Raw genomic sequence first — 23901 nt, forward strand, 5'->3', positions numbered from 1 at the left:
TCCATTGCTGATTGTGCACATCTATGCTGCTAGGCCAATAAAGGTTGTTGTTATCTTGCTTGAAAGGACTCCTGGTTTCATAGAAAGGAGGGGTTTCATTGAAACAACAATGCCAGTCTTGGTGGGTTTTTTAAAAACTGCAAATGTTTAGTTGGCTGTTCTTGTGAACCTAAAAGAAGCTGTGGTGTTCCGTCAAGATTTTGGTGAGCGCAGCAAGACATGCTTTGGTTCAGCTTTGAGCTTTCCGTACTGAAAATCTGATTCTTAATGGATGTTTGCCGTTAATCCCATGCAGGTATGTACCCCTGGGCATCACGTTCCTTGTCGGAAGCAAGATTGTAGAAATGGAAGACGTCGTCCTGCTGGTGACCAGCCTTGGAAAATACATCTTTGCATCCATTCTAGGCCACGTCATCCACGGAGGAATCATTTTACCCCTTATTTATTTTGCGGTCACACGCAAAAACCCTTTCTCTTTCCTCCTGGGGCTCATAACACCGTTCACGACAGCTTTTGCTACTTGTTCCAGGTTGGTTGTTTGGGGGTTTTTTTGCTATTATTCTTAGAACAAGAATCACGTTGCTCTAAATCAGAGTAATTCTGCCCACTTTCCTGCAGGCAGAAGACTCTTGCAGTGTGGCTTTTGCAGTTCTCAAAGTGAAAAAGGAAAGGAAAAGTCCCCTGTGCAAGCACCAGATGTTTCTGACTCTGGGGCGTCGTTGCTTTCACAACGTTTTCACGGCAGACTTTTTACAGGGTAGTTTGCCATTGCCTTCCTCAGTCCTCTACACTTCCCCCCCCAGCAAGCTGGGGACTCATTTTACTGACCTCGGAAGGATGGAAGGCTGAGTGAACCTTGAGCCAGCTACCTGAATCCAGCTTCTGCTGGGGATCGAACTCAGGTCGTGAGCAGAGCTTAGGATTGCAGTACTGCAGCTTTAACACTCTGCGCCACGGGGCTCTTTTTCTCAAAATGGGAGGCAGACTTTTAGAAGCGTATGTAGTCTGTATCTGAATATTTTAAATTACCTTGAATTACCGATCTGCTCCCATGCTCAGTTTAAGGTGTTGGTTTTGTCCGTTAGGACTCAACTTAACTTGGGACGGGGGGATCTGAAGGATCTGGGTGATCTGAGACTGACCAAGAGAGAGATCTTGGGGTCATGGTAGAGAACTCACTGAAAATGTCAAGACAGAGTGCGATTGCAATAAAAAAGGCCAACGCCATGCTGGGAATTATTAGGAAGGGAACTGAAAACAAATCAGCCAGTATCATAATGCCCCTGTATAAATCGATGGTGCGGTCTCATTTGGAGTACTGTGTACAATTCTGGTCACCCGCACTTCAAAAAAGATATTATAGTATTGGAAAAATTGCAGAAAAGGGCAACCAGAATGATTCAAGCGTTGGAATACTTTCCCTATGAAGAAAGGTTAAAACACTTGGGGCTCTTTAGCTTGGAGAAATGCTGACTGTGGGGTGACATGATAAAAGTTTACAAGATTATGCATAGGCTAGAGAAGGTAGAGAAAGAAGTACTTCTTTCCCTTTCTCACAATACGAGAAATGGGCATTCAATGAAATTGCTGAGCAGCCGGGTTAGAATGGATAAAAGGAAGCACTTCTTCACCCAAAGGGTGATGAACACGTGGAATTCACTGCCACAGGAGGTGGTGGCGGCTACAAGCATAGCCAGCTTCAGGAGGGGATTGGATAAGAATCTGGAGCAGAGGTCCATCAGTGGCTATTAGCCACAGTGTATTGTTGGAATTCTCTGTCTGGGGCAGTGATGCTCTGTACTCTTGGTGCTTGGGGGGGCACAGTGGGAGGGAGGCTTCCAGTGTCCTGGCCCTACTGATGGAAGTCCTGGTGGCGCCTGGTTTTTTTTTGGCCACTGTGGCCCATCCAGGCCACAAAGAGAGTGTTGGACTGGATGAGCCATTGGCCTGATCCAACATGGCTTCTCTTATATTCTTATGTGACACAGAGTGTTGGACCGGATGGGCCATTGGCCTGATCCAGCATGGTTTCTCTTATGTTCTTATGTGACACAGAGTTGGACTGGATGGGCCATTGGCCTGATCCAACATGGCTTCTCTTATGTTCTTATGTGACACAGAGTGTTGGACTGGATGGGCCACTGGCCTGATCCAACATGGCTTCTCTTATGTTCTTATGTGACACAGAGTGTTGGACTGGATGAACCATTGGCCTGATCCAACATGGATTCTCTTATGTTCTTATGTGACACAGAGTGTTGGACTTGATGGGCCATTGGCCTGATCCAGCATGGTTTCTCTTATGTTCTTATGTGACACAGAGTTGGACTGGATGGGCCATTGGCCTGATCCAACATGGCTTCTCTTATGTTCTTATGTGACACAGAGTGTTGGACTGGATGGGCCACTGGCCTGATCCAACATGGCTTCTCTTATGTTCTTATGTGACACAGAGTGTTGGACTGGATGAGCCATTGGCCTGATCCAACATGGATTCTCTTATGTTCTTATGTGACACAGAGTGTTGGACTGGATGGGCCACTGGCCTGATCCAGCAGGGCTTCTCTTATGTTCTTATGTGACACAGAGTGTTGGACTTGGATGGGCCATTGGCCTGATCCAACATGGCTTCTCGTATGTTCTTATATTCTTATGTTCATATGTTCCTGCTTGGGAATTAAAATCACGGAGTGTCCCTCCTGGCTGTCCCACCAGTCAAAGAAGTTCTTTCAGTGGGTGCACAAGACAGGACTTAACTTCCTGTCACATGCTTTCAGCTTCCTGGGACTCTTACTTAGCAGGTCCCAGTTCTAGAAAAGGTTGAAGACCACTTCTTTGCTGAATAGATGTCAAGACTTAAATGGCTGGCTATAAGCACCTCAGCTGTAGGCTAGGCTGGAGATACGCAGTTTCGGTCGGCAGAAATGCGCCTGTCTGTTTAAGCCTTCTCTGGTTTTGCTACCCATGTAAACACTGAAATCCAGTCCAGCCTAAATAATCTAGGTTTTCAACTCTGACTCACTCAGACCAAATAACAGTTCCAAATGTATTCCAGACCTCTTTATTTTGTTAAATACAATTTGGATGTGTCTTTTGGACGTGTAAAAGTACGCTGGCTTCCTGGAATGACACGTACCCATGCTGCATAGTCCTGACCCAGACAGCCCAGGCTAGCCCAGGCTTGTTTGGTCTTGGACGCTAAACCAGGGTCAGCCTTGGTAAGCAGGGCTCTTTTTGAGCAGGAACGCAGTCCCAGCTGGCTTGGTGTCAAGGGGTGTAGCCTAACATGCAAATACTAGGTTTTCTATAGAAAAGTCCTGTGTGAAACAATGGTGATGTCAGGAGGTGTGGCCTAATATGCAGATGAGTTCCTGCTGGACTTTTTCTACAGAAAAGCCCTGTGTGAAACAATGGTGATGTCAGGGGGTGTGGTCTAATATGCAAATAAGTGCCTGCTGGGCTTTTTCTACAGAATAGCCCTGTGTGAAACATTGATGTCAGGGGGTGTGGTCTAATATGCAGATGAATTCCTGCTGGGTTTTTCTACCAAAAAGCCCTGTGTGAAACAATGGTGATGTCAGGAGGTGTGGCTTAATATGCAGATGAGTTCCTGCTGGGCTTTTTCCTAGAGAAAAGCCCTGTGTGAAACAATGGTGATGTCAGGGGGTGTGGTCTAATATGCAAATAAGTGCCTGCTGGGCTTTTTCTACAGAAAAGCCCTGTGTGAAACAATGGTGACGTCAAGGGGTGTGGTCTGATATGCGAATGAGTTCCTGCTGGGCTCTTTCTACAGAATAGCCCTATTCAAAACCATGGTGATGTCAGGGGGTGTGGTCTAATATGTAGATGAATTCCTGCTGGGCTTTTTCTTCAGAAAAGCCCTGTGTGAAACCATGGTGATGTCAGGGGGTGTGGTCTAATATGCAGATGAATTCCTGCTGGGCTTTTTCTTCAGAAAAGCCCTGTGTGAAACAATGGTGATGTCAGGGGGTGTGGTCTAATATGCAGATGAATTCCTGCTGGGCTTTTTCTTCAGAAAAGCCCTGTGTGAAACAATGGTGACGTCAGGGGGTGTGGTCTGATATGCAAATGAGTTCCTGCTGGGCTTTTCCCGCAGAAAAGCCCTGTGTGAAACAATGGTGATGTCAGAGGGTGTGGTCTAATATGCAAATGAGTTCCTGCTGGGCTTCTACTACCAAAAAACCCCTGCTGGCAAGTACTTGGATGGGAGACCTCCAAGGAATACCAGGGTCGTGATGTGGAGGTCAGGCAAAGGCAAGCCACCTCTGAATGTCTTCTTGCCTTGAAAATCCTACAGGCTTGCCGTAAGCTAGCTGGGACTTGACAGACGTCTTTTTCTTTTCCTCCTTGATCGCCTATAGCTCAGCCACCCTTCCAACTATGATCAAATGCATTGAAGAAAACAATGGCGTCGACAAGAGAATTAGCAGGTTTATTCTGCCTATTGGGGCGACTGTGAACATGGATGGAGCTGCTATTTTCCAGTGCATGGCCACAGTATTCATTGCTCAGCTGAACAACTTCGACCTGAACGCTGGACAGATTTTCACCATTCTGTAAGTTTACGTGGTATTCGGACCTGTATTTCCGTGACCGTGAAATTGATTTGTTCACTTTATCTGTACCCCACCTTTTACCCCACTAGAATAATAGAATTGTTAGTTCTTAAGAAGAAAACGACTGCAGATTTATACCCTGCCCTTCTCTCTGATTCAGAGACTTAGAACGGCTTACAATCTCCTGTATCTTCTCCCCCCACAATAGACACCCTGTGAGGTGGGTGGGGCTGAGAGAGCTCTGACAGAAGTTGCTCTTTCAAGCACAACTCCTGTGAGACCTACAGCTGACTCGAGGCTATTCCAGCAGGTGCAAGTGGAGGAGTGGGGAATCAAACCCGGTTCTCCCAGATAAGAGTCGGCACACTTAACCACTACACCAAACTGGCTCTCTAAGGAGCTACTGGACTCTTGCTCTTTTCTATGTTTTGAATGTATTTTATTTTAAGTATTCCTTCTGTTTTGGAAAAGCCACCTTGAGGCTCTCATCAGGAAGAAAAGGGGGTAATAAAATTTTAAATAAATTAGTAAACATAGCCTTCTTGAGCATGTGTTGTGGGTGACAAAAACACCCATGCAAAGTAATTTGTTGCATACTTTTAGAATTTTAAAAAAATGCATATGTGCAAGTGGAGTGTGGTTGTAACCTTATATCTGCTTCACGTTGACAGCGTGACGGCCACCGCATCCAGCGTAGGAGCAGCTGGAATCCCTGCGGGAGGCGTTCTGACCATTGCGATTATCTTGGAGGCCATTGGACTTCCCACCAATGACATCTCCCTCATTTTGGCAGTGGACTGGATTGTGTAAGTACCACATATCTGCCTTTTATGTAGGTGAGAGCATGGGGGGAGGGGCCGTGGCTCAGTGACAGAACATCTGCTTTGCACGCAGAAGGTCCCAGGTTCAATCCCTGGCATCTCCAGCTGAAAGGAGGTGACGTGAAAGACCTTGGCCTAGAGGTCTTTCTGAGCTCCTCCCTCCCTTCTCTCACACTTTTCTCCCCATCTTTTTTCTACCTCTCCTTTCCATTCTTTCTCTCTCTCTCTGTCTTTTTGTCTTTTTCATTCTGTCTACCTCCTTCCTTCCTTCCTTCCTTCCTTCCTTCCTTCCTTCCTTCCTTCCTTCCTTCCTTCCTTCCTTCCTTCCTTCCTTCCTTCCTTCCTTCCTTCCTCCCTCCCTCCCTCCCTCCCTCCCTTCTCTCACACTTTTCTCCCTATCTTTTTTCTACCTCCATTCTTTCTTTCTCTCTGTCTTTTTGTCTTTTTCATTCTGTCTACCTTCCCCCTCTCTCCCTCCCTCCCTTCCCTCTCTCCATCTCCCCCTCCCTCCCTTCTTTCCCTCTCTCCATCTCTCCCTCCCTCCTCTTACAGCTCTCAATCACCTTAAGCAAGTTTCGCTACCCCTGCTTCAGAACAACTGGATTTGGGTTCGATATACCTCTGAAGTACTTTTGAGCATTGTTTCCTCTAAGCCGTGGAGTCTTGTGAGCAAAAATTCTTCTTTGTGATCTACTGGCATTAAATCATAAATTAGTTTGCTCTGGGGCCATTTTTCCTGAGTTAAGACAAAAATGTCTGAGCTGGAAAAAAATTGTGAGCTAGCTCACACTAACTCAGCTTAGAGGGAACATTGCTTTTGAGTGGTCCAAAATGTGAGTTGAGTGGTCCAAAGCGTGAGAATCCCTGAGTTCCTTGGAAGAAAGGGCAGGACAGAAATAAGATAGAAAAGTGACCGGTATGTGAACCGGACCCTGTTGCGGAAAATGGATGAAGTCGGGACTATTTATATACAATGCAGAAAACAAAGCAAAACTGATATTGCACTGATTTTTCCCCAAGCAATGCAGTATCTTGAGATTTATCCTCTTAGCGGTGCGAGTCCCAACCAGGATCCAGTTAAGTCAGAAGAAAGTCTGATGCAATGCTTGTGCCCATGTCTTTCTTTCTAGCAGGAGCTCCTCTGCATATTACACCACGCCCCCTGATGTAGCCAATCCTCTAAGAGTTTAGAAGGCTCTTAGTACAGGGCCTACTGTAAGCACCAGGAGGATTGGCTACCTCAGGGGGGCGTGGCCTAATATGCAGAGGAGCTCCTGCTAGAAAAAGAGCCCTGCAGTGTGCCTAATACATCTGGCGAGCGAATGCTCTCTGAGAACAGACTGTGATTGGCAGAGCTGAGGAATATCTGGTCCTGTCTGTGAGGCAGACAGAGCAGTGGACTCTGTGTGTTTTCATTTTATACCAGGGATGTATCTTCTGTCTGTGTGCCGGGCTGGTGCATGAGAGTCAGCAAACTAGGTGATCGTCTAGGGCGCCAGCTACCGGCAGGGGCAAGGGGGGGTGCCCCTCCCCCTCATGCCGTCCCTGAGCCTGCCGCTAATTTTTTCTTGGCTCTGAGGGATTGGAGGAGATCCCCGAATCCCTTGGAGCTGAAAGAGCGGTGTTTCCCTTCCCCAGCATCCTCTGAGGGTGCTGGCGAAGGGCCAAGCAGTCTGGTCCTGTGCCGCCTTCCCACGCCACAGAAAGGTCGATAAGGGGGGAGGGGGGCGTTTTCACAGAAGGCTCCTCAAGAGAAGCCCTCCGTGCAAACAGGGCCTGATTTGGGCTGGCGTTGAGGCCCCTCCCCCAGTGGAGGGTGGGGGGCGGAGCCTTGCCTGGGGCGGCAAAAAACCCAGCACCAGCCCTGTCTGTGTGAGAGCCAGTTTGGTGTAGTGGTTAAGTGTGCGGACTCTTATCTGGGAGAACCGGGTTTGATTCCCCACTCCTCCACTTGCACCTGCTGGAATGGCCTTGGGTCAGCCATAGCTCTGGCAGAGGTTGTCCTTGAAAGGGCAGCTGCTGTGAGAGCCCTCTCCAGCCCCACCCACCTCACAGGGTGTCTGTTGTGGGGGAGGAAGGTAAAGGAGATTGTGAGCCGCTCTGAGACTCTTCGGAGTGGAGGGCGGGATATAAATCCAATATCTTCTTCGTGGTCTCTGTGCATTCACACATATGGGTAATCCGCAGGATTGGCCCCGACCTCGGAGAGTTCAAAGCAATCTTGATCGTAGATCTGGCGCGCCTCCCACTTGTCCTGGGAGGAGACAGCTACTGCGCATGCCTGGACAAGGGGGAGGTGCTTAGCCACTCAGTTTCTTCCTTACCGCCGACCGGATCGCACCTTCCTCGTTGATCTCCAACTTCTTCATTGCAATCTCCAACAACTACCTTCTCTTCGCTTCAATTCTTCATCTTCTACTTCTCCTGGTATCGTATAAAAAAAAAAAAAAAAAAAAAAGCCTCCTCTTACTATCTTTCTGGACTTTCCCCCTCCCTCCCCCCCCCCCCTCCCGGGCGGATGGAAGGAAGGGACAAGATAATCTTTAAACGCTGTACCAGCTGCTCCTCAAAAATCCCCTCGTCCGACGGCCACTCTCTTTGCTTGTTCTGCCTTGGAGAGGCACACCGTCCAGACTCCTGCGTGCACTGCAGCCAATTTGGCAAACAGGCCCGCAAGAACCGCGCCGCGAGACTCAAGAGCCACCTCATGGAAACCTCACTCCGACCGGCCATGCCGCGTGGCGGACAACAACAACCCGCGCCATCTTCCCCACACCTCGTGGGAGAGGCGCAGTCGGCAGCTTCCGTGGCACAGACTCCCTGTAAGCCTAAGACCGGCAAGCACTCTAAGAAGTCGGACGACCCCAAAAAGCGTCGCCGCTCCGATTCCGCCCACTCGGACCCGACGGGCAGCACTAGCTCAAAAAAGCATAAGACCCGCCCTCTCGACTCGGCCTCGAACCCGACCACCAAACCGAAGGCCTCGAACCCGACCGCCACTGCCTCCGGATCGATGCCGAAGACTCCGACGTCGAAGTCGACGGCAACACCGTCAATCACTCCGTTGGAAATCATCCGCATCTCATCAAAGTCGCCGTCCATTCCGAATTCCCCACCAGACCAGCTGCTGGATACGCACTCTACCGCATCCGTTAGGACCCACACTCTCGACCCCACTAAATTCGTAGATCTCTCACAGCCGATAGACGCCCACGCGCTCACCAGAGAACCCTCGACCCCGAGAGATCCCCTGACTAGACCTCGATCTCACAGTCGCAAACGCACCAGGTCCCGCAGTCGCCGACACACCAGGTCCCGCAGTCGCCGCCGTACCAGGTCCCGCAGCCGCCGCCGCACCAGGTCCCGCAGTCGCCGCCGCACCAGGTCCCGCAGCCGCCGGCGCTCTCGCAGCCACCGCAGGGGGAGACACTACTATTACTCTCCATCGAGATCTAGGTCTCCATCCCCACGGCACCGAAGACGGCACCGACGATCACCATCCCATGATCGCCATTACCACAGCTACCAAGAGTCTCCGCGCTACCGAGATCGCACACACAGACTCCAAACTGCTTCGATCGAATCGCTTCACCATGACGACCCTACGGACCTCGGCGCCGAACCGAAGCTCCCGTCACCACTAGAATCCCTACACACGGCTCCCAAGACAACACAGCCCGACCTACCTCAAGGAACCGACGACGGATCCGAGGAGGAACTCTCCGACTCCGACCACTCTTCGGGTTCGGACCTACAATCCCCAGACTCCGACATAGCCAAGCCAGCAGACTTATCACCGTCTGAAAGCCCAAGATCCTACCTCGACCTGGTAGCAAACATGGCAAGCTCGCTAAATCTAAAGCTCAATACGGACGCCCCCAGAGTCTCGGACGTCGTTTTTGATCTAGTCCACGCGGATCTTCCATCCAGCTCTTCTCTCCCAATGCTCCCCGTTCTACTAGAAACACTCAAAGAAGCATGGGACAAACCGGCATCGGTACCGCCAACATCCAAGAGGGTTGAAGCGCTGTACAAGATACACGCACCTGATTCCAAGTTCCTGTTCACCCACCCGGCTCCGAACTCGATCATTGTACATTCGTCCTCGAAGTCGAAGCAGACTAGACACCCGGTACCACCAGAACGGGAGGGCAAAAAACTCGACACCATCGGAAGAAAGATTTACGCCCTCACTACAGCCACAACCAAAATCCTCAACTACATGGCATGCTTCTCCGCATACACCCACAACCTGACCACCTCCCTCGCCGCATTGGTACCATCCCTGCCCGAGGCATCCCAAAAGTCAGCCACCACGACCCTGCAGGAGATGGCCAGAGTAACCAAACAGCAAATCAACACTGCCCGTCACGCTGCACAGTGTTCCTCCAGAACCTTGGCCTCAGCCATAGCACTCCGCAGACACGCGTGGCTCAGGTCCTCCTCCCTCCAACCAGACATCAAATACAAAGTTGAAGATTTGCCCTTTGATGGCCTTGGCCTGTTTAGCTCCTCTACAGATGACATCCTCACATCTGTAGACGATGGCAGGAAGAGGGCAAGACGACTGGGAGTCTCCCAACCTCTGACCCAAACCAATCGACAAAGGAACTGGAGGTCCAACCAATACAAAGGGAACAGATCCCCACGACAACAGGAACCATGGAAGCGCAAACCACCGCAGTCCAAGCCTTCCTTTCAACACAGACGCCAAACAACCAAGAAACCTTCAACCACACCCAAACCGTCTCTCTGACCTCCCTGCCCCGAGCCGTCCAGTCTCCCTCCATCAGCCAAACCCATCAACACGACTACAACCATTCTACACTGCCTGGAGGACCATAACATCCGACGCCTGGGTCCTCGCCATCATTCAAAGAGGCTACCTAATAGAGTTTACGTCCACTCCAAAGCACCACCGGTTCCTCACCACACCCCCGTCCGCACCCCTGCAGACGGAAATCGCGTCTCTGCTGGACAAGGGCGCGATAGAACCAGTCCCACCCCAATACCATCGCACCGGCTTCTACTCCCGGTACTTCCTGGTGCCAAAAAAGGACGGAGGACTCCGACCCATTCTCGACCTCCGCAAACTCAACCTACACATAACCTACAAGAAATTCCGTATGGTCACGCTTCAGGCAATCCTCCCGCTCATCCCAGAACGAGCATGGATGGCGTCCATAGACCTCCAGGACGCCTACTTCCACATTACAATCAACCATCATCACAGAAGATTCCTCAGGTTTGCCATAGGGAAGCAGCACTTCCAGTTCTGCTCCCTTCCCTTCGGTCTCTCCACAGCACCAAGGGTCTTCACCAAGTGCATGGCAGTAGTAGCAGCCACATTACGCCAGCAACAGATATCAATCTTCCCGTACATAGACGACTGGCTGATCGTCGCCCATTCCAGGGAGCAACTACAACTGGACGTCTCGACCACCCTCTCCACCCTGGCCACCTTAGGCCTCCTAGTCAACCTCTCAAAATCCAAACTAGTCCCTACCCAAAGGATCCAATTCATAGGAGCAGACATCTCCACGCTCTCACAAACGGCTTTCCTACCTCAGGACAGGGCACTCGCCATAATGTCACTGGCCAGCACTATCATCGCCCAGCGTTCCCAAACAGCGCTCACCTTCCAGAGAATGTTAGGCCTCATGGCAGCAACCACAGCAGTTCTGCGGTTTGCGAAGCTGCACATGCGTCCCCTCCAAATGTGGTTCGTAAGAACTTTCCGCCCTCACACACAACATCAATCCACACTGCTCACCCTTCCACTACACATTGTACCATCCCTCAAATGGTGGACCAAGGAACATCACCTCTACAAGGGCATGCCATTCAAGCAGACACCGCCCTCGGTGATTGTAACCACAGATGCCTCCAACTGGGGATGGGGAGCCCACTTGGAAGACCTCACGGTGCAGGGCCAGTGGACAGACTACGAACGCTCTCTCCACATAAACTGCCTGGAGCTCATCGCAGTGCACAAGGCTTTGCGGTCCTTCCTCCCATCGCTAAGGAACCAGCACGTCCAGGTCACCTCCGACAACATCGCCACAGTCTTTTACATCAACAGGCAGGGCGGCACCGCCTCCGTCAGACTCTGCAAGAGAGCCCTAGCCCTGTGGCACTGGAGCATAAGCCAGGGCATCTTCCTCACGGCCGTACACCTACCAGGGGCCGAGAACACCCAGGCAGACGCCCTGAGCCGCCACTCCACCAACAACCACGAGTGGTCTATCAACAGCCGATACATCAGACAGATATTCAGCATCTTCGGACAACCGAAGATAGATGTATTTGCTTCACCGTCAAATGCCCAATGCACCCGCTTCTACATGAGAGGTCCTCCATCCCACCTCTCCAGGGGGGATGCCTTCATACAAACTTGGAAAGGAACACTCCACTACCTCTTTCCGCCCATTCCACTTATCACCAGAGTTCTACAGAAGATTCAGGTAGACCACACAAACTGCATCCTCATAACTCCATGGTGGCCGCGCCAACCCTGGTTTACGACCTTGCTGCTCCTGTCCAACAATACCTTCATCCAGCTCCCTCAAACACGGGATCTCCTCTCTCAACAGGGCGGCAGGGTCCTTCACCACAACCCGGCATCGCTCAAATTAACAGCCTGGAGAATCAGTTTCTAGACTTCCCTCCGGAGGTCCGTCAGGTCCTAGTGAACTCCAGAAAACCATCTACTAGGAAATCCTATCTATTTAAGTGGAAACGCTTCTCACACTATGCCTCACAGCACAACTTCGACCCCAACCTCGCCACTATACCTCAGGTACTAACTTACACCTTAACGCTATCCAGAGCGGGTCTGTCGTATTCTTCCCTGAAGGTACACCTGGCAGCCATCTCTGCCTTCCACCCCCGCATCGATGGCACAACGGTATTCTCTCACCACGCGACCAGAGCTTTCCTCAAGGGCATCATTCGCCTACACCCACCAATCAAACAAGTTCTACCCACCTGGAGCCTGTCCCTAGTCCTGAGCCAACTCATGAAACCACCCTTCGAGCCCATGGCCTCCATCCCACTACACCTGCTGTCATGGAAGACGGCACTACTTACGGCCCTCACCACAGGCAAGAGGGCCAGTGACATCTGCGCATTCAGAGCAGACCCACCGTATACGATATTTCATAACAGTACGGTGGTCCTCCGACCTGACCCGACCTTCCTACCCAAGGTCGTCTCTACCTTTCACCTAGGAAGACAGTCCACTATACCAGCCTTCTTCCAGCACCCCGCGGACGCGGGACAAAGGGCACTCCACAACTTGGATGCACGGAGAGCCCTAGCCTTCTACATAGACAGAACCCGCCAAATCCGTAAAGACCCTAGACTCTTTGTCACCTACGCTACCCATAATAAGGGCAGCAGAATATCTACCCAGAGACTCTCCAAATGGATTGTTGCTGCCATCGAACTCTGTTACCAGCTGGCAAAGCAACCAATCCCTCAACATATACGAGCCCACTCAACCAGAGCCGTGGCTACCTCGTCTGCCTTCATGAAAGGCATCCCTATAGAGGACATATGCGCTGCAGCCGTCTGGTCCTCCACATCTACCTTCGCCTCGCACTACGCTCTCGACGTCCGTGCCCGGCGAGATGCCTCCTTCGGACAAGCAGTGCTACGATCGATCTTCGACTAACCACTGTGAGTACCACTATCATTACGTTACGCTCTAACCCTTCATGTTCTTACAGGTCCAGCACCCACCTCCGAAGAAATGGCTCGCTAATCACCCATATGTGTGAATGCACAGAGACCACGAAGAAGATGGACAGGTTTCTTACCTGTAACTGGTGATCTTCGAGTGGTCATCTGTGCAATCACACAGACCCACCCAGCCTTCCCCGCTGCTGGAAGCTAGTAAGCACAGTTATTTCCACCTATCCGGCGGCGGGAAGAAACTGAGTGGCTAAGCACCTCCCCCTTGTCCAGGCATGCGCAGTAGCTGTCTCCTCCCAGGACAAGTGGGAGGCGCGCCAGATCTACGATCAAGATTGCTTTGAACTCTCCGAGGTCGGGGCCAATCCTGCGGATTACCCATATGTGTGATTGCACAGATGACCACTCGAAGATCACCAGTTACAGGTAAGAAACCTGTCCATCTTCTTCTTCTTCTTCTGTGTGTAAAAAGAACAACAAAACTCCCTCATGTTAAGCTTTACTGCTGCCTTTGCCCAGGGACCGGACGACCACTGTTGTGAACGTCGAAGGGGACGCGTTTGGAGCTGGCATCCTTCATTACCTGAATCAAAAAGAAATGAAGGGGAAAGAGCCGGAGCTCAGCGAAGTCTACGTGGAAGCCGTTCCAAACTGCAAGGCTGAAGCGGAAACCTCCCCTCTGGTCATGCACAAGGACCAAACCCCGCCCACTCCGTCACCTTGCACTACGGACGTAGAATCGAAAGAATCGGTCCTCTGAAGGCGAAGGAGAAGAAGGATTATGGGAGTGGGGAGGCCTCCTCTGTGATGCTTTTCAGAGGCGATTCTGACCAGACTTTGCTGCTGTGTGGAGTTGAGCCGGACGTCTTTCTTTCTCTGTTTCAGTGGTACGAAATCCAACGATGGCCAGCCATGGACTGTTGAGTGTGCGTGTGTGTATTTGACAACAGATGCTTTTTTTAAAAAAGTGGCAAAATGGTGAGGCTTTGTATTTATGCACGTGCGTGAAATACGCGTGGGCGAAAGTGATTTTGAGCAAAGCCCTGCTTCCTTTTGTTTGAAATGAATATCAGAGATCTGCTCTGCAAGATGAGTTTTTTAAAAGTCGGAAGGTAACGATCGAGACCCTCTTGCCCCGTTGGGCTTGTGATGTAGCTCAGGCTAACGGGAGTTGCGCTGGGGATGCTGTATTTGGAAGGCGGGCTTCCCTCTGGGATATCTTGGTCTTTCCTAGAATGCATATTGGGGGACGCTTCTCTCAGTTCCCATTACTACTCGTACCAGTTGCAGCTTGGGGAAATAAAAAGGTTAGGAGAGAGCTACGTGTTACGTGTAGCTCTGTCATTTTCTTCAGAGATTTCTTTTTTGTTAACGCGGTGTTGTCTCTGAGGCTGCAGTATTGTCGCGGAAGGTGAGACTGGGGAGATGGGCTTTTAAAATCCTTTTCTTGTCTGCCACGCGTTGCTGAAAATCATTCCTATCTCTTCACTGGCGGCAAAAGGACAGATCTGTTCGTGTCTCTTATTCCAGTGTAGCTCTGTGATTTTCTTCAGAGATTTCTTTTTGTTAACGCAGTGTTGTCTCTGAGGCTGCAGTATTGTAGCGGAAGGTGAGACTGGGGAGATGGGCTTTTAAAATCCTTTTCTTGTCTGCCATGCGTTGCTGAAAATCATTCCTATCTCTTCACTGGCGGCAAAAGGACAAATCTGTTCGTGTCTCTTATTCCAGTGAAGGTAAAAAGAATTGGAGAGGGAGGGGGGGACGGTGTAAAGGAGGAAAGATGGTACCCTTCCCCACACACACGCATATCACCTCAAACCATGAGATCTATGGTTATATTGTATTACTATTATTCCCTCCCAGTGTAGGACTGCCTGTGGGGCTCTTTAAGATGTAGAATGTAACAGAACTAACGTATGTGAGAGATATTGGTGACACAGCAGTTATCTAAAAATAATGTTTTGGTTTCTGTTCTCCTCCGCCACTCCCCAAGCGTTTCCAAACCTCTGCATGCATTGAAAATTGGGCATTATAAAACAGGGGTGGCCGACAATAGCTCCCCCCCATTCCACCCATTTCAGTCTTCGAGTCAACTCAAAGTAACCTTCAGTGGCACACGACCATTTCAGTCTTCACGGAGAATTGTCAAGACGTAAACCGATGCAATATCAAATTGTCCACTACAGGGAGCAAAGTAGGTGCGGAATAGGAAAAAAAACCCGGAAGACTCACGAGAACAAACAAGTTAGGGAAATCATAATGCAGAAAAGCTCATCGTTAGGGTTGTGAATAAAAGAAACGGCCACAGTCTCAACATTCCTCCTGTTACTGAGCACAGAAAGCCATACGTGACCTTGATGGTGTTAGCTGTTTCTTCTAAGATGCTGAAGTCCTTTTAAGCATCTGTTGGTTGTTTGTGGACATCTGGATGTCGCATACGTTAGAGAAGAGACGTTTTGTCACCCTGAATGGGGCATTCTGGCTGCTGGGGCATTTATGTTTTCATTGGAGATCCAGTTTTAAACAAGAGACACTTAAAAAGTTTCCTTTGAAAATTCCTTGCTCTTCTCCTTTTTGTGCAAAACTAGGTGATTTTTGTGTTGGTAAATTTCACATACTCTCTTCTTGTCTTATGGAAAGAACTCCGATCATTTAAAGCCCTGTTTCTTTTCCATCGAGAAAAACATGGAGGGGGAGAAAACAGATTTACTTTCTGCACAGAATTGTGCCAAGGGGGGCTGAGCTCCACCGTCATTTCCCTGTGCCTCAGAGCACCCAGGGTTCATCTGAATTCTGCCCAGTGGCAAGGCGGAGTCTTCTCCATGACACCTCTCCCCCCTCCCTCCCCCCCCCCCCCCCGATTGTGCTGCCAATAAGTAGCAGTAAAGTCCTGTAGGAAAACAGGACCAGTTTGGTGTAGTGGTTAATCGTGTGGACTCCTGTCTGGGAGAACTGGGCTTCATTCCCCACTCCTCCGCTTGCACCTGCTGGAATGGGTTAGCCATAGCTCTTGCAGAGTTGTCCTTGAAAGAGCAGCTTCTGTGAGAGCCCTCTCCAGCCCCACCCACCTCACAGGGTGTCTGTTGTGGGGGGAGAAGACATAGGAGATTGTAAGCTGCTCTGAGTCTCTGATTAATAGAGGAGGGCGGGGTATAAATCTGCAGTTGTCTTTCTTTCTTTCTTTCTTTCTTTCTTTCTTTCTTTCTTCTTTCTTTCTTTCTTTCTTTCTTTCTTTCTCTCTTTCTCTCTTTCTCTCTTTCTCTCTTTCTCTCTCTTTCTCTCTCTTTCTCTCTCTTTCTCTCTCTTTCTCTCTCTTTCTCTCTCTTTCTCTCTCTTTCTCTCTCTTTCTTTCTCTCTTTCTCTCTCTTTCTTTCTCTTTCTTTCTCTTTCTTTCTCTCTTTCTTTCTCTCTTTCTTTCTCTCTTTCTTTCTCTCTTTCTTTCTTTCTTTCTCTCTTTCTTTCTCTCTTTCTTTCTTTCTCTCTCTCTTTCTCTCTCTCTCTCTCCCTCCCTCCCTCCCTCCCTGTAAACTGCTTTGCAGAATGTACCTTCGTAGGCGCAAAAAGCATCTCAGTTGGGCTTGTCCTGTTCTGTACCTCTGCCAGAACAAATGGCTGACTTCTCTTCTGCAACGTTGATAAAATATGTAAACAACCCCATTACCTTTCAGTCTAGACAATCATTAATTTGAAAGGTTGCATTCGTCCCTTGTTTTCATCCGTCAGACACTTTTGTTGGAAAGGATAAGTTTGTTTTACTCCGTTTTGACCCAGGCTGGTTCGATTTCGGGAGCTAAGCAGGGTCAACTGCAGTTAGTGCTTGGATGGGAGACCACTTACAGAAGTCCAGGGTTGCTACGCAGAGGCAGGCGATGATAAAACCACCTCTGCTCATCTGCCTTGAATAGCCCAGTCGTGTCAGTTTTCAGGAGGTCAGCAGGGAGACCACCAATGAAGCCCAGGGCCTCTATGCAGCAGCAGGCAACGGAAAACCACCTCTGTTTGCCTCTTGCCTTGAAAACCTCTTCGGGGGGGGGGTGTGTGTGCTTGAAGTCAGTCACAATTTGGTGGCACTTCGCACACAAACACACATTTCCATTTAGGTTTTGGGGTTCCCCAGCACCTCCTTAACGGCAGGAGGTCGTACTGAGAGTTTATGGCCAGAATTAAACTTTGTTGGTCTTAAAGGTTCCGCTGGAGTCAAACTTTGTTCTGCTGCTTCAGTCCAACACGGCTGCCCATCAGTGTTCCCTCCAAGCTGAGCTAGTGTGATCCGGCTCACAGTTTTTTATTTATGCTGTGCCTCACAAATTAATGCCAGTAGTTCACAAAGTGGAATTTTTGCTTACAAGACTCCACGGCTGAGAGCAGGGGTGTCGAACTCATTTTTTATGAGGGCCGGATGTGACATAAAAGTGACCCTTTTGGGCCAGACGATGTGTGTACCTATTTAAGATTAGATAGGAAAGGAAAGGTCCCCTGTGCAAGCACCGGTCGTTTCCCACTCTGGGGTGACGTTGCTTTCACAATGTTTTCACAGCAGATGGAGTGGTTTGCCATTGCCTTCCCCAGTCATCTATACCTTTCCCCCAGCTACCTGAAAACCCAACTTCCACCGGGGATCGAACTCAGGTCGTGAGCAGAGCTTAGGACTGCAGTACTGCAGCTTCAACACTCTGCGCCACGAGGCTCTTCCAAGATTAGATAGCAGAGATATAAATTTTATAAAGAACACACACACACACATATATTTAAAAACTTAAAACATGCTTAAAACGTTAGCACTCATAGGTCTTAAAGGTGCTTTCTTTGTATCTCTCCCATGGGATCCAAGGAACTGGGCAAAGGAAGCTCTGGCTCTTTCCTTCCTTCCCAAGGGGACCAGGAGGGGGAGGAGCCTCAGCCAATAGAAGGAATAGAGGCTTGGATCCGAAGCTCTGCTGTGCAATTGAGAGAGCTGGCAAAGCAAGCTCTTCCTGCCCGAGAGAGGAACCTCAGCCAATGGAGAAAATAGAGGTTTTGCTCTGTAGCTCCTGTGCGATTGAGCAAGCCTTGCAAAGCAAGCTGTGATGCAGAAGGAAGCAAGAGAGAGGGAGAAGGAAGCAGATGACAGCCAGTTGCTCAGGGGCCTGATTCGTCCCCCAAACTGCATGTTTGACACCCCTGGCTTAGAGGGAATATTGCTACCCACCTGAAACTATTAAAGATGATGGAGGTACACTTGGTTGGTTATGTAGAACAGGCTATCTTGAAGAGACCAGCATGTCCCTGTTTTTCAGTTTTTGGGAACAGTTTATAGCTTGGAATACAGCTGGTCAGGTTACAAATGGAAACATGCGAACAGAACAATTGTTAGTAAATATGCTTCATTGATTACCATGTTCACGTGCAGTGATGCTCTGTTTTCTTGGTGCTGGGGAGGTACAGTGGGAAGGCTTCTAGTGTCTTGGCCCCACTGGTGGACCTCTTGATGGCGCTTGGGTTTTTTGGCCACTGTATGACACAGTGTTGGACTGGACAGGCCATTGGCATGATCCAACATGGCTTCTCTTATGTTCTTATGTGACACAGAGTGCTGGACTGGACGGGCCATTGGCCTGATCCAACATGGCTCCTCTTATGTTCTTATGTGACACAGAGTGTTGGACTGGATGGGCCATTGGCCTGATCCAACATGGCTTCTCTTATGTTCTTATGTGGCACAGAATGTTGGACTGGACGGGCCATTGGCCTGATCCAACATGGCTTCTCTTAGGTTCTTATGTGACACAGAATGTTGGACTGGACGGGCCATTGGCCTGATCCAACATGGCTTCTCTTAGGTTCTTATGTGACACAGAATGTTGGACTGGATGGGCCATTGGCCTGATCCAACATGGCTTCTCTTATGTGACACAGAATGTTGGACTGGATGGGCCATTGGCCTGATCCAACATGGCTTCTCTTATGTTCTTATGTGACACAGAATGTTGGACTGGATGGGCCATTGGCCTGATCCAACATGGCTTCTCTTATGTTCTTATGTGACACAGAATGTTGGACTGGACGGGCCATTGGCCTGATCCAACATGGCTTCTCTTAGGTCCTTATGTGACACAGAATGTTGGACTGGATGGACCTTTGGCCTGATCCAACATGGCTACTCTTATGTTTTTGAGTAAGAAATGTCTGTGTTCCCCTTCTGACCATCTTTCGGTTCAGCCAAAAAGCATATTTCCAAACTATCCTAATTAATCCCAACATGAGCAATTTCTAAGTCCAGTAGCTTTCGAGGAAGTGTCCTAATTTCTCAGCTGTTATTTTTTCTGTCTTTTTTTAGCCCTGTGTTGTCACTTTCCCCCAAGAACAGCTAAACCAATCTGTCTTCTGCAGACAGCAAGACCGTTCTTCTGTCTGATGCAATCTTAATGTTCTGTGAGCCTTTAAGGAAGCCAGATTAGGATCTTTTGAGATCAGACTCTCCGGCAGCCAGGTCAGAAGTTCATATGGGCCTTTAATATCAGGGGCCTGAATAGGATAGGAAAGTAAATATAGCAGAGTTCACAGAAGATTTTTTTTTTCCGTGTTGCCTTTCCTTCACTTCTGTCACCCCACTGACATGCTCCTGAGTCTTAAAGGACCTCAAAATGGTTGTAGAGGGACAGCCCCAGGACTGGATCTAGGGGGGAGCAGAGTGGGTGCTTGCCCCGGGTGCCGCCAGAGGAAGGGGCACCAAATTGGGTACGGAATCCATTCTATTCTATGGGTCCATAAGGGGGCATCATTTTTTTTATTCCCCCCTCTCAAAAAACACCTAGATCCGGTCCTGGGCAGCCCACGGGTTTTTGGAGCCCTAGGCAAATTACTGCTCTCTGAACGCATGCATGCTGTGGGGCAGCTGTCCTTACAAGGGTTGGTCTGGGGTGCATGGAAAGTCAGTGCAAAGGTTGTCAGCTTTCTTTCACAGAGTGGGAGAATAGCTTTGCCTGCCTGGGAAGAATGTTGCTGGAAAAAAGCGCAACCAAGATGACGAGGGGTTTGGAGCAGCTTCCCTAGAAGGAAAGGCTGAAGAGTCTGGGACTTTTAGTTTAGAAAAGAGGCGACTAATGGGGGACATGAGAGAGGGTCAGGGTTTGTTTTGGTTTTTTTTTTTAGCAGGAACTCCTTTGCATATTAGGCCACACACCCCTGATGTAGCCAATCCTCTTGGAGCTTACAGTAGGCCTTGTAAGAAGAGTCCTCTAAGCTCTTGGAGAATTCTTGGAGAAGGTGTGTGTGGGTTTGTGACCTAATATGCAAAGGCGCTCCTGCTACAAAAAAAAAAAAAGAGCCCTAGAGAGGTTTATAAAATTATGCATGGGGTGGAGAGAGGGACAAATAAAACATTTTTCTTCCTCCCCCAAAATGCAAGACCTCCGGGGAATCCAATGGAGCTGATGGGGCATCCAATGAAGCTGAAGATTCAGGATTGACAAAAGGAAATAATGCTATATACAGTGAGTGATTAAAAAGTGGATTTAGCTGCCAGAGGATGTAGCGACGGCCAAGCAACTTTAAAAGGGGATTAGATAAGTTCATGGGGAATAAGTCTATCAATGGTTACTAGGCGTGGTGTCTGAGGGGAACCTCCGTATTCAGATGGAAGTCAGCCTCTGAATCACAGAGTCAGGAGGTAACGTCAGGAAAAGGCCTCAGCCTCCCTGCCCTGTTGTTGGCCCTCCAGAGGAACTGGTTGGCCACTGTGTGAGACAGAAGGCTGGACTAGATGGACCACTGGTCTGATCCAGCAGGATTCTTCTGATGTTCTCTTGAAGGCCTCAGCCTCTATGCCCTGTTGTTGGCCCTCCAGAGGAACTGGTTGGCTATTGTTTGAGGCAGGATCATGGACTAGATGGACCACTGGTCTGATCCAGCAGGGCTCTTCTGGTGTTCTTAGGAAGGCCTCAGTCTCTCTTCCCTGTTGTTGGCCCTCCAGAGAAACTGGCTGGCCACTGTGTGAGACAGGATGCTGGACTAGATGGACTATTGGTCTGATCCAGCCGGGCTCTTCTTACGTTCTTCTGTAGTGAATTATGTAAGAACACGGCAAGATTTTGGAGACTTTAAAACAAAAACCCTGTTCACCCCACGAGTCCTGCAATCTCTGTGTCTGATTGCGAGGATAATAGAGAACAGATCTTAGTCGAGAGGAAGAACAGTTTACTTTGTCCCCCTTGACTGAAAACTGGGGTAAGCGCCAGCAAAATTTCTGAAAATAAGCCTGCTCTTCCCTTGTTTTGGGAAAAAAAAAAACACTTCCCATCTACTAATACTTCTAGCAAATGCTTTTCTAAGGGCAAGTTACATTTCTTTTGGGGGTTTTGTCCTGTAGAACATCGTGCTAAAGTGCAAAAGATAACAGTACAGGGAAAATATTCTTGGCAGCCGTCAAATGCCCTACTGGGCAGTCTCTGGATCAATTCCGAGGTTATATTATCCTTGCTCTCCCCAGTACTTCTGTTGTGTACGTGTGTCCTTGTGTTCTGCCAGAGTGTAAATGTGGCTGCCTTTTGCACACGAGTGATGTCCTTTACGCACCTTTAAAAGTTGCTCATGTCTGTTGGTTAGCCATGCTGCGAGTAACAGGACTGAGTGTTCTGACTTACGCAGGGCCCTTTTTGTAGCAAGGACTCCTTTGCATATTAGGCCACACCTCCTTGATGTAGCCAATATTTCTGGAGCTTACAGTAGGCCCTGAACTAAGAACCCTGTAAGGTCCAGGAGGATTGGCTACATCAGGGGTGTGTGGCCTAATATGCGAAGGAGTTCCTGCTACAGAAGAAGCCCTGGATTTATGCCAGTAGTGTGGTTTGTTGTGGTTTTAGGGATGCCAGTCTACAGCTGGTACCGCCTCACCTCACAACAGTGGCGACACAGTATAGAGCAGAAAAAAACAACTGTGCACAAAACACACAATAAAAATATAAATATGTGAAGTCTCTCTAGTTTGTCTCTGTTTGTTTCCAACGATACCAAATCCACAATATACAAAAATGTCTCACAAAAGAAAAGGAACCACAAAACTTCAACTCTCCACAGGATATATAGTCCTTCACATCTCCAAACTTGTGCCTAATGTGAATTTGATTAAGTGGTCTTTGTTGTCGTTCAGTCGCACAGTCGAGTCCGACTCTTTGCGACCCCATGGACCAAGTCACGCCAGGCCCTCCTGTCTTCCACCATTTTCCGAAGTCTGCTCAGATTCGTGTTTGTTACATCAGTAACACTGTCCAGCCATCTCCTCTTTTGCCGTCCCCTTCTTCTCTTGCCTTCTGTCTTTCCCAGCATCAGGGTCTTCTCCAGGAAGTGCTCCCTTCTCATTTGGTGGCCAAAGTATTTGAGCTTCAGCTTCAGCATCTGACTTTCCAGGGAACATTTAGGGTTGATTTCATGTTAGTCACATCAGTAACACTGTCCAGCCATCTCCTCTTTTGCCGTCCCCTTCTTCTTTTGCTTTCTGTCTTTCCCAGCATTAGGGTCTTCTCCAGGGAGTGCTCCCTTCTCATTTGGTGGCCAAAGTATTTCAGCTTCAGCATCTGACCTTCCAGTGGTCTTAGTTGACATCAAAAAGTAAAATTGAGCAGGTGTTGCACTTTATACAACAGATTGGCTCTTCGAGGAAGCACTGAATGCGAAACATGATCCAAGTTGACGGGCACGTAAAGGGAGCATCACCTTTGGAGCCTGGATTTGAATGGAATTTGGATCCCACACAGAATTGAATAAGAGAAGGACTATATATCGTCTGGACATTTGAAGTTTTGTGGTTCTTTCTGTGAGACATTTTCGTATATTGTGTATTTGGTATCATTGGAAGCAGAGACTATACCATACCATACCAAAAATGGCATAATAGTTGCAAATAAAAATACACAGAATATAAAAATTTAAACATTGGCGATAAAATCAAAATGAAACCGAGCTTACAGATGCATTCATACACGGTCAGATTTAAATTTAAGGATGTCAGCCAAAAATTTTGCCACAGCCTCGCTACCCCCCCCCCCCCTCAGTATCATTCAATAAATAATAACAGGGTGGCAGAATAGACAAATCTGGGGGAAAAGAAAGCTTACAAAATAAATCTTTACGGAGACTATGATAAAAGGAACAATCAAGCAATATATGCTGAATTGAGTCGGGAATATTCGCTCCACAGGAACGGAGTCTGTCGCCTAAAGGGACTCGATGATATCTCCCTTGTAAAACTTTGGAGGGAAACGCATTTGGTCTAGCCAACATAAACGCTCTGCGATAACTTGGAATGGTTAAGTTGGATAGATAATGGGGCATTTTGCCGCAGAAAACATAAAGACCTAAGGAAGCTGGGGAGCAAATATAAGGGTCTGTTGGCCATAGTTTCGTGTCCTCCAACTCCCACAGTCTCAGTTTAATACATCTGAAGATATATGACTTATCAGAAGTAAAAAAATCATCAACCTCTATCCCCAACTGGTTAAGTTTGGACATAAGCACTGCTGTCCAGGATGAAATATATGGGTCTCTTTTCATACAATCAAGAAGGCTGTTAGGATCTGTTCTAAAGTGAATTTTGAGCCAGAATTTAAACACTGCAATCCAGGCTTTTGTCTCCACCAAAGGCTGACCCACTTCAGAGCAGAGAGCAAAGTAGGACACACATTTTGTTCTCTTTCATCGATCTGCACAAACAGAGACAAACAAGAGAGACGTTACGTATTTATATTTTTATTGTGTGTTTTGTGCACAGTTGTTGTTTTTCTAATCTACAGGTGGTGGCTGGAGAGCTCTTGGGATTACAGCCGTTCTCCAGG

The 23901-nt window shown here is 48.7% G+C and overlaps 1 protein-coding gene across 1 annotated transcript in view; it reads left to right on the forward strand.

Annotated features, from left to right (window-relative positions):
- The window catches only part of SLC1A4 (solute carrier family 1 member 4), a 54090-nt gene extending 39912 nt beyond the window's left edge, over positions 1-14178 (forward strand). Inside the window, exons 5-8 of the mRNA XM_060230704.1 lie at positions 296-529; positions 4383-4577; positions 5249-5383; positions 13613-14178. Coding sequence (XP_060086687.1) covers positions 296-529; positions 4383-4577; positions 5249-5383; positions 13613-13853 — 805 coding nt within the window. The 3' untranslated portion in view covers positions 13854-14178. The remainder of the gene's footprint in view (positions 1-295; positions 530-4382; positions 4578-5248; positions 5384-13612) is intronic.
- Positions 14179-23901: the final 9723 nt, after the last annotated feature.

The sequence above is a fragment of the Heteronotia binoei genome, chromosome 1 (genome assembly GCF_032191835.1).
Source record: "Heteronotia binoei isolate CCM8104 ecotype False Entrance Well chromosome 1, APGP_CSIRO_Hbin_v1, whole genome shotgun sequence".
Classification (NCBI taxonomy): domain Eukaryota; kingdom Metazoa; phylum Chordata; class Lepidosauria; order Squamata; family Gekkonidae; genus Heteronotia; species Heteronotia binoei.